This window comes from Eleutherodactylus coqui, unplaced genomic scaffold (assembly GCF_035609145.1).
Source record: "Eleutherodactylus coqui strain aEleCoq1 unplaced genomic scaffold, aEleCoq1.hap1 HAP1_SCAFFOLD_967, whole genome shotgun sequence".
Taxonomy (NCBI): domain Eukaryota; kingdom Metazoa; phylum Chordata; class Amphibia; order Anura; family Eleutherodactylidae; genus Eleutherodactylus; species Eleutherodactylus coqui.
In genome coordinates, this window is record NW_027102525.1 from 2383 (window position 1) to 12517 (window position 10135).

General features: G+C 52.0%; 1 protein-coding gene across 1 annotated transcript; it reads left to right on the forward strand.

Moving 5' to 3' along the window:
* Positions 1 to 399: 399 nt before the first annotated feature.
* LOC136604697 (lipid scramblase CLPTM1L-like) lies at positions 400 to 10114 on the forward strand. The gene is made up of 6 exons (XM_066588921.1): positions 400 to 527; positions 1210 to 1313; positions 5249 to 5314; positions 6609 to 6659; positions 9478 to 9560; positions 10066 to 10114. The coding sequence occupies exons 1-6, from the start codon at positions 503 to 505 to the stop codon at positions 10112 to 10114; spliced, it is 378 nt and encodes a 125-aa protein (XP_066445018.1). The 5' UTR covers positions 400 to 502.
* The last annotated feature ends 21 nt before the right edge of the window (positions 10115 to 10135 follow it).

Genomic DNA, 10135 nt, shown 5'->3' on the forward strand with positions numbered 1-10135 from the left:
ACGGGCAGAGCTTCCCGCTCTTTTTAGGCCACCAATCAACGCCCGCTGCCAGCTTTACCTCAAAACAGCCTGGCAACGACACCCCGGCCAATCACAGCGGGAGACCATTACCAACTATTACCTGACAGAATGACTTGAGAGCCAAGTTCATTAACCTTTTAATCACCATAGCAGTATACATTATGGTCCCACATAAACCTATTGTATACCACCAGAACGCTCCCAGATCCCATGCGGATCTCCCTCCTGAGCGTCACTCCATCCATACATTATATTTACCCCAAAATGCTATTAAAAACACAGCTTGGCCCACAAAAAATGATGGAAAAATAAAAAATATTACGGCCCTTGGACATAAAATCTGCCAGCCATTAAGGGGTTACAGGAGTCTGGTAAATGACTTGTCTTCGTTTAACATCTCGTTTTTTTCTCCACTTTTCAGCTTTTATTTGATTTCCTTGCGTTTAAAAATGACATCAGTTTCTGGAAAAAGAAGAAGAATATGGTTGGGATGTCGACAAAAGCAGGTATGAAAGGGGTTACTAACATGGTGGGATCTTAGATGCGACATTTGGGGTTTGTGCCCTATAACACCCCCCCCCCCCCCCCATGTGAGTAGAGCAGTTATTGCCGGAGGAGGGGATCAGCAGCACCTTTTAGGGTACGGTCCCACAAAGTGTTTGCCGTGTGGCTGAGATGCGGCTCGCTGACTATGGGTGAACCTTGTGGCCACTAACCAGACGCAGCAGTAGTGAGCCACGGATGGCTTCAGCCGCAGCGAGTGCTTTGTGAGAGCGTACCCTCCCAGATCCCCCAGGATGGTGGCCGAATGCTCACGGGGCGCAGTAACATCAGCTCTTTTATCCCAAACAATTAATATGGGCGACACAAAGGAACTCTTCTTGGAACAGAGTTTTGCATTCTAGGACATCGCTCTTTGAGTTCGCCCCAAGAACCAAAATGTGGGGGGATTTTTGTGCTGCTTTTCTTGAGGAGGATTTAACCCTTTCCAATCTAGTGTTGGCCCTCGTCTGACCCTGCGTTCTCCCTGCATGGCTCCCATATCAGGCGAGGTCACTTGTTTCTAACACTTGGCAGGAGTGGGGTCCGTCTGCTGTACGTGTATATTACAGTAGGCGGCATCCGACCTCTCCTCGTAGTGTAATACACATATAATGTACAAAGTTTGTTTTCCCCTTTATTTTGCAGTGTTGTGGCGTTGCTTTAGTACGGTGGTGATCTTCCTTTTTCTTCTGGATGAACAGACCAGTTTGCTGGTATTGATCCCTGCTGGCATTGGCGCGGTCATAGAGGTTAGTTTTAGCGTATAAATATGTTTCTTTAAGCTAAAAAAAGGATTTTTCTTATTGAAAGCCACCAGTGGGATTTAGTGAAGTATGACCATTTAAAAATCTTGGAAACTACAGCTTAAAAGAAGTTGTAAAGCAATCCGTGAACTCGATAAGGACTAAGCTCTGTGAATTTGGTCACAGCCGAGGACCCGGAGGAGAAGGCAGAAGCTGTAAGCGGCTTCCTCTTCTTCACGAATGCCTGCATAGAGGTGTTCCACCGTCACATCCTGTTTCCAGATGCTTCAGCTTTAGTTTTGTCACAGGGTGTGGCTGGGACCTGTAGTACCGAACCCTTCTCATAAGAAGCTCAAGGTAAGGATTCCTGGGACTATTATCCCATAACTCTGCTCCGGACGGGGTAACTCTGCCTGCAGTAGTCTATATTACTGTAAATTGGACAACACTATGGGTACTCTTGCTGTAGTACTAAATTTACATGCGGCCAGGTTGAACCACTTTGTTCTAACTGCGTCCCATCGTGGCAGGCGGCCACAGAACCAACTACTGGCACCCCGTCTGCTGAACCAAAATGGGCATGATCCTTGTCACAGGCGGTCGCTGACCTTACCTGGGACTCTACCAGTATTTTTGAAAGACTAGACTGTTCTGACAGTCAATCTGGCCAAAATGTGTCACATGGAGATGACCTAGTTGGGCAGGAATTTGTCTATGGTAGACCAGAAGAGAACTAGACCCTCCCATTCATGGTGATCGTTTAGATCTGCTAGGTTCCATTTAGTTATTCCTGAAATGAGATCACAGTCTCCTTCCAGAGACATTAGTCAGTCCCTTCTGATTCTGATCTGGATGAGGAACAGGCTTCAAAAATGTCCACTATTGTGGATAGGCGTAAGGGATGCCCTCACATATCGGACTCCTACTATATCAGCAGCGTCTTTTTTGGTTAGAGGTTCACAGCTTTCTACAAAAGTGTTTCCTCCACATGAAGAATGTGAGGCCGTACTGGAGGGGATGGAGCGTTCCCGATGGGTGCTGGAGTCTAGATATCATGCATCCTTTTCCAGATCATTTAGTAACAAAGGCGTTGGTCTTCTCCCGCAGTAGATCCACCGGTGTCCTGCTTGGTGAAACGCACGGCTCTCCCTATGGCTGATGCTTCGGCTTTTCTCTCACCGTCACAACGCCTGGATTATCTGGGTCTATCCGTTACCACGAATCAAGCTTTCGTATTATTGCCAACACCAAGAAACCTGTTCATTCTTTGCTAATTCCGAATCCCATGACTATTCGTCGCTGCATAAGTGCGCTGGGCCTAATAAAATCTTGTTCTTTGTATAGCGCCAGCTTATTCTGCAGGTGATTTTTATTTATTAATGATCTACTCTATTTGAGGTGAATACTGTTGGCTAATGTCACACGGCCTCTCCAGTAGATTATTCTCTCGAAATGGGACAAGTCACTTCCCTCGATCGGAAGCTCTGACTACCTCTGCGCATTCAGCGCTCCCTGTTTTAGTGGCTGAGTCCAGAACATCTGGGATGGTCCTCTCTGACCTCTCAATGCAGGTACTCGCCTCGGATGCTAGCCGTTCCAGCTGGAGTGTGCTCTGAAGAATGCCTCCACCGAAGGAACTTGGGCCAAAACGGAGACCAAATTACCAATAAATGTGCTGGAACTTCGGGCCCTTCTCCTGTCTCTTCACCACTTCACACTCCAGCTGACAGGACTACCTTTGTGAGTCCAAATCGACTGCACGATGGCTGTCGCACACATAAATTATCAAGGTGGGACTTGCAGCACCAAGGTCATGGAGGAAGCAGCAAAGATCTTGACATGAGCTGAAGATCATCTTCCAGGAGTAGATAACTGGATAGCCGACTTCCTCAGCAGAGACACAGTCGATCGGGAGAATGGGAATTACACCCCAAAGTCTTTGGGGAACTTTGTCAAAAGTGGGGTCATCCAGACATCTACCTCATGGCATGCAGAAGCAATCGCAAGCTGCTAATTATTTTGGCCAGGTTTCAGGACCCCCATGCTTGAAACCCCATTGGATAACGGTAATCACGTGACTAGGAACCACAAACGTGACCCCTCCCCCTTTTCCTGACATCGCCAGGCTCTCGGCTAGGGAGATTTTAAATGTCACCGCAATCCTTGGCTTTTGCGCATGCATCTGCCATTATGCTGACGGGTGCATGTGCCGAAGCCAGGAGAAGGTCCGCGGCTAAAGATCCCTCGGGGAACAAATCTGGGGACCTTGGGTGTGTAATTTCATTTCCCCTCACAGATACGATCCATAAGCGGAGATGAAATTTTAATTTTTAAACTTTTTTTTTTTTTTTACACCTTTTAACTTTACATGATTACTGTTATCCGGTGGATAACTGATCATGTGACCGGGAAGCGCATACAGCGGTCCCCGGTCACATCTCCCTGCGCTCGGCTATCCTTGAGAGCTGGGTGCAGGGGAATTTTAAATATCCTAAGCTCTCTGGCCTTCTGCGCATGCGCAGGAGCCCACAGCAGTTGTACATCGCCCCCAGGAATCATGGAGGACAGGGGTGAGTATTTTCACTTCCCTTCATGGATCCAATCCATGAGGGGAGGTGAAATTGTAACTTTTTTTTCACTTTTCTGTGATCGCCATTATCCACGGTCCCCAGTGACATCGCCTCCCAGCTACCTTCAGGAACTATGAGATTTCAAATTTGCTGCGGCTCCCGTCCTTGTGTGCATGCGGCTAACATAATGCTGCTGGCACGCATGCGCAGAAGGCCGGCGTCTGCTCCCAGAGGACCAGATAACCGTGGGACAGGGGTGAGTATTCTCAGCTGCCCCCATGGATCTGATCTTTTTAAAAACTTTTTTGCACTTTAATGCGATCAGCGCGATCCATTGGATAGCACCGATCACCTTGCCAGGGGGCTCCCCGCGGCCCGGCATGATGGCTCCATGTCAGCTACCTCTGGGCACCGACAGCATGGAGCTTTCACTTCCATGGCCCACGTGGCTTTAATCCCTGTAGGATGCATGTTTTTATGTCCTCAAGGATTAAAGCCCACTTGGCTAGGACGTAAAAACACTATGGGGCCGTCACTAAGGGGTTAACATATTTCTACTTTAAGTTTTACAGATATATATATAATATATGTGTGTGTGCGTATATATATACACACACACACACACACACACACACACACACACACACACACACACACACACACACACACACACACACATATATATATATATATATATATATATATATATATATATATATATATATATATATATATACACATACACACACACACACACACACACACACACACACACACACACACACACACACACACACTGGAGCAGATGCTACGCTGTTACTAGTCCTCGTTCCTACCGACATAGGGCAGCTCCATAAAAAGGCGCTGCATCAGAGTAAAGCCCATTAGTCACCGCCGGCAGAGGGTGTCTGGGGGTCACTAAGGAGTTAAATATGAATCCATCATGGCTATTATGAACTGAAGCAGTGGTACTAGTGTGAACAGAGCCGAACGCAGTCCTATAGTATATAGTAGGCCAATCGCTGCAGCATATTGAAGGGTTTGAAATGTTATATATACTTATTTTTTAACTCAATCAAAGGGGTTTTTCAAATCAAAACTGTTGGCCAATGCGGGGGGTCCGTCCCCAATAACCGTGAACATGGCCCCTTAATAGTGGCCTATTATATAATGGTGCCACGGCTTTACTTGAAATAGTACTGGATGGTTGGAGGGAATCTCTGCTATGAAGGTATAAACGCCCCCCGTTCCTCCCGGCGCTGCGGGGATGTAGTTACCGAGGCCCCCTGTGTGCGCTTCATGTAATAACGCAGCTCGGCCCCCTGATGATGACGCCAGTAAACGTACTTCTTGTTTGTGTCCTGATGTCAGGTGTGGAAGGTGAAGAAAGCCCTGAAGATCTCCTTCCAGTGGAGGGGGGCCACGCCGGCCATCAAGGTAGGCTTTTCCATGGAATCGCTGCGTTCCAAGACCCGTCCCTTGTTTCTAGGTCTCCTCTTGTGTCTTACCGAGATGTACTTTTCACTGATACGTTTTTGGAGTTCATGCGCCTTTTTGGTTGCTTTTTATTTCATGTTTTGCGATGCGGACAGACGAAAAATAGCGATTCTGCCATTTTTTGTTTAAATCATTTTTGCGTAGTCCATTTTGTGGAATAAGTATTTCCATTGCTCAGGTGATGGCGAGCGCGGCGATGCCCATTATGTATGCGAGCCTCTTATTTTTAAGGCTGCCTTCACACTGGCGTGGGCGGTATCAGACCATGACTTCTGCCCCCATATCGCGCTCGCCATCCATGTAAAAACCCCGTGGATGTGAGACGTTTTCTGGGAGGAGGGGATTCCTGGGCCGCGGTTGTCACGGCATCAGCAGAGGATCGGAGTTCTCCCATTGCTTTGAATGGGTCCGGCACTGCTGCCTCCCGCCCCATGAACCCAATGGGGCTGCGTTGCGAGATCTCGCAGCCGGATAGAACATGCTCCGATATGTTTCTTGCATAGCATCACATCCCAGTGCCATGCAGGAAAACATCGACCATCTGTGTGACTCCATTCAAATGAATGCGGTTCATATCTGTGTGTCTTGCAACACACAAATCTCATGCGATTTTTCATGCTAGCGTGAAGGCGACCTAAGAGCTTCGTGGGGGAAATTGGTTTTCTTTTTTTTGTGATTTACACTTGATTTTTTTTTACTAAACTTTGAACTTTTTTCACACTGTTTTTAGGACCTTGAATGAGACTACCATAGTACACTGAATTACCTCTGTAATGCGATGTACTAGGCTTATACCGCCGAAGGCGGAATCTGATAGGCCGAGCTACTTGGCAGATATGAAGGCCTTCGTCAGTCCTCCTGTTGCCATGAAAACCCATCAGCATGTCAAAATTGCATTGTTGGGTGGGTGACAGGGGAGCCCCTTATTCCTGTCACCTACTTATTTGCCATGATTGCTAGTAACCATAGCAGGGAAGGGGTTAAATGCTTACAGCAGGATCCCGGCTGTCTTCAGACTATGCAGTTTTGTGTCTTTAGATCCTTCTTAAGTTTTGTTTGCTTTTCCTTTGTTCAGCCTGTATTGTGTGCAGTCCGTTCTCCCGGTTGTAGGAGCTGCGTACAACCGTTGTGTCTCGCCGTCTTGGCTGCTGTTGTCCCTCATACTATAGATCCCTGTAAGTCTCTCTGAAGACGGTCTTCATACTTCAGTGTGTAACTCTTACTTTCTTCATAGTTTGGAAGCTGCAGTGAATCTGAAAAGAAGACTGAAGAGTACGATACGCAGGTGAGTGATGGAGCCGCATGTCACGCCGGAGACCAGAAGCTCTAACACATGATATAATGTAGCTGTAGACTACAATAATGACCCTGTGGACCCATTAGGACCGGACTCCCCAGGGGGGCGGCCAGCTCTCAGGAGTCCCCAGGGGGGCGGCCAGCTCTCAGGAGTCCCCAGGGGGGCGGCCAGCTCTCAGGAGTCCCCAGGGGGGCGGCCAGCTCTCAGGAGTCCCCAGGGGGGCGGCCAGCTCTCAGGAGTCCCCAGGGGGGGGGCGGCCAGCTCTCAGGAGTCCCCAGGGGGGGGCGGCCAGCTCTCAGGAGTCCCCAGGGGGGGGGCGGCCAGCTCTCAGGAGTCCCCAGGGGGGGGCGGCCAGCTCTCAGGAGTCCCCAGGGGGGGGCGGCCAGCTCTCAGGAGTCCCCAGGGGGGGGCGGCCAGCTCTCAGGAGTCCCCAGGGGGGGGCGGCCAGCTCTCAGGAGTCCCCAGGGGGGGGCGGCCAGCTCTCAGGAGTCCCCAGGGGGGGGCGGCCAGCTCTCAGGAGTCCCCAGGGGGGGGCGGCCAGCTCTCAGGAGTCCCCAGGGGGGGGCGGCCAGCTCTCAGGAGTCCCCAGGGGGGGGGGGCGGCCAGCTCTCAGGAGTCCCCAGGGGGGGGGCGGCCAGCTCTCAGGAGTCCCCAGGGGGGGGGCGGCCAGCTCTCAGGAGTCCCCAGGGGGGGGGGCGGCCAGCTCTCAGAAGTCCCCAGGGGGGGGGCGGCCAGCTCTCAGGAGTCCCCAGGGGGGGGGGGCGGCCAGCTCTCAGGAGTCCCCAGGGGGGGGGCGGCCAGCTCTCAGGAGTCCCCAGGGGGGGGGCGGCCAGCTCTCAGGAGTCCCCAGGGGGGGGGCGGCCAGCTCTCAGGAGTCCCCAGGGGGGGGCGGCCAGCTCTCAGGAGTCCCCAGGGGGGGGCGGCCAGCTCTCAGGAGTCCCCAGGGGGGGGCGGCCAGCTCTCAGGAGTCCCCATGGGGGGGCGGCCAGCTCTCAGGAGTCCCCAGGGGGGGGGCGGCCAGCTCTCAGGAGTCCCCAGGGGGGGGGCGGCCAGCTCTCAGGAGTCCCCAGGGGGGGGGGCGGCCAGCTCTCAGGAGTCCCCAGGGGGGGGGCGGCCAGCTCTCAGGAGTCCCCAGGGGGGGGCGGCCAGCTCTCAGGAGTCCCCAGGGGGGGGGGCGGCCAGCTCTCAGGAGTCCCCAGGGGGGGGGGCGGCCAGCTCTCAGGAGTCCCCAGGGGGGGGGCGGCCAGCTCTCAGGAGTCCCCAGGGGGGGGGCGGCCAGCTCTCAGGAGTCCCCAGGGGGGGGGGCGGCCAGCTCTCAGGAGTCCCCAGGGGGGGGGGCGGCCAGCTCTCAGGAGTCCCCAGGGGGGGGCGGCCAGCTCTCAGGAGTCCCCGGGGCGGGGAAAAGAATGTGAAGCCCTGCTCCCCTCCGTAAGAGGAATCTGTCAGCTACTCCTCGCCATGTAAGCTTATGAACTAAAGGTTTGTGATCCACTGAGGCCGGGCATGCAAGTGCTATACTTGCACCCCCCGGTGTCGGCTGGTAAAGAAGTCGAGCATTAGGGCCCACTGGGGCCCGGACATTTTATACCACACCCCAATGTTCCACACTTTGAAGCGATCTGAAGATTCCTTCATTATAAAGACCATACGCAGCGCCCACCCAGTGATGACCCCAAGTCTGATCGCTTAGATGAAATCGGGCCCCTAATGGAGCGTCCGTGCCGGGTATTTCCAGGCGTATATCCCCAAGAAGAACATTTGCATGGATGTTAAAGGGAGGCTTCAATTCCATCAGTACTTGCAGTCATGGCATGCAGATGCCTAAGCTGTGCGGGTATACCCACAAGGTCAGGATATACGGAGGGAAGGATACAAGAATTGACTTCTCGGACTGCCCCCTTCCCCATTCCTGGGAGTAGCAGGTGTAATTGTATAGCAGCTGGTGCCCCCTGCTGGATCAGGTTTACCTCCTCTACCTGGATAATATTACAGCAGTGTTCCCCTATTTCAGCATGTGGTGCTGCTAGGGGGGCTTTCCTGTTTTTTGTTTTCTAAGTCGCTGCCTAGGCAAATGCTCAGAAGGGGTGAAAGCCGGGCATCATGCAGCGCCAACAATAGAAGGATGCCCTTATAATAAGCACAATACACGGCCACAGCAGTACCCCCTGCCCAGTAGGAGCTACCAGTGCAGAGACCCCCAAGCCAGTCCTTGACTACAACAGGTATGCAGGAGGGGTTGACATGTCTGATCAAGTACTCAGGCCATACAATGCCATGCGGAAAACACAAGGGCGTTATAAGAAACTGTCCGTGTCCATCATACCAGTGACACGATATAATGCCTACATGCTATATCCATGTGCAGGCCGGAGCGGCACCTCATGATTCCAGAAGGAGGTCATTAAGAAAACAAACCTGAAAAATGGCCGGTGGTTGAAGAGTGTCATGGCCCGTCCAGTCTAGCGCTAGAGCCCTGATCTCTGCTGCAGCCGGCACATGATTGCAATGAAGCACTGCAGCTTGTGATTGGCACCTTCTGGGACCCGAGGGGTGTAGACTAGAGCTCTGCTGGATCGGGGGCCCCTTACCGCGTTGAGTATGGCTTTGCTTTTATTTCTGACGCTATGACATTCCCAGCCCATGGATACAGTAAACAGATTGGTGGGTTTGGCGGTATTACGGGCTGCAGCTTACACTGCCAGTTGTGCGCCACATGTTATTCAGACCGTTAATGGTTGTCAATGTAACCGCAAACTGTCGTACGTCGCAGCACTCCCAGAAATCCTTCTTGTCTTTCCTTCCTAAGGCTATGAAGTACTTGTCATACTTGCTGTACCCCCTGTGTGTGGGCGGAGCCGTGTACTCCCTGCTGAATGTCAGGTATAAAAGGTAAGCTCCTCGGCCCCGCCGGCGGCCTTATAACGCTTTATGCACTTCACTGTATTGGGAAAATCAAAGCTTTAGGCTGAATGCTCACGGGCGGAAACTCCACGGCCAGATTTTGTGCAGAACTTCCGCCGTGGCACGCTGCCATTGAATTGCTTTAGTTTATGCAGACAGCCACGATTTGACCGCGTAAAAACTTGTGCGGTAAACAAAATCATGGCACGTCCTATTTCAGTGCGAGCCTCGTCATGGCTGACACGCCGGCTATGCACTGCGCATGTGAGGCTGTGCGCAAGCTGGCACATCGCAGTGCAGAGAGCAGACGCCGGACGGGTAAGGGAGAGGTCACTGCAGGGGCACGGGTGGCATCCCACTGCGAGGATCTGAGCCGGCCGTCTGCATTCACCCTCACTACTATGTGTAAATCCATACAATGCGAGAGGTTAGCGGACGGGATATTCCGTAACGTGCTCGGATCCTGTAATGATGGCGCTCTTTCTATTTACAGCTGGTATTCCTGGCTCATCAACAGCTTTGTGAACGGTATGTGGCAATAGTTTTTATTTAAATCCTTTCAT

Bases quoted from the DNA above. Each gene is read 5' to 3' on its own strand.
- LOC136604697 (XM_066588921.1), top strand. From the start codon at position 503: ATGGTTGGGATGTCGACAAAAGCAG. The intron at 528-1,209 runs GTATGAAAGGGG...TTTATTTTGCAG, and splicing joins TGGGATGTCGACAAAAGCAG to TGTTGTGGCGTTGCTTTAGT. The intron at 9,561-10,065 runs GTAAGCTCCTCG...TTCTATTTACAG, and splicing joins CTGAATGTCAGGTATAAAAG to CTGGTATTCCTGGCTCATCA.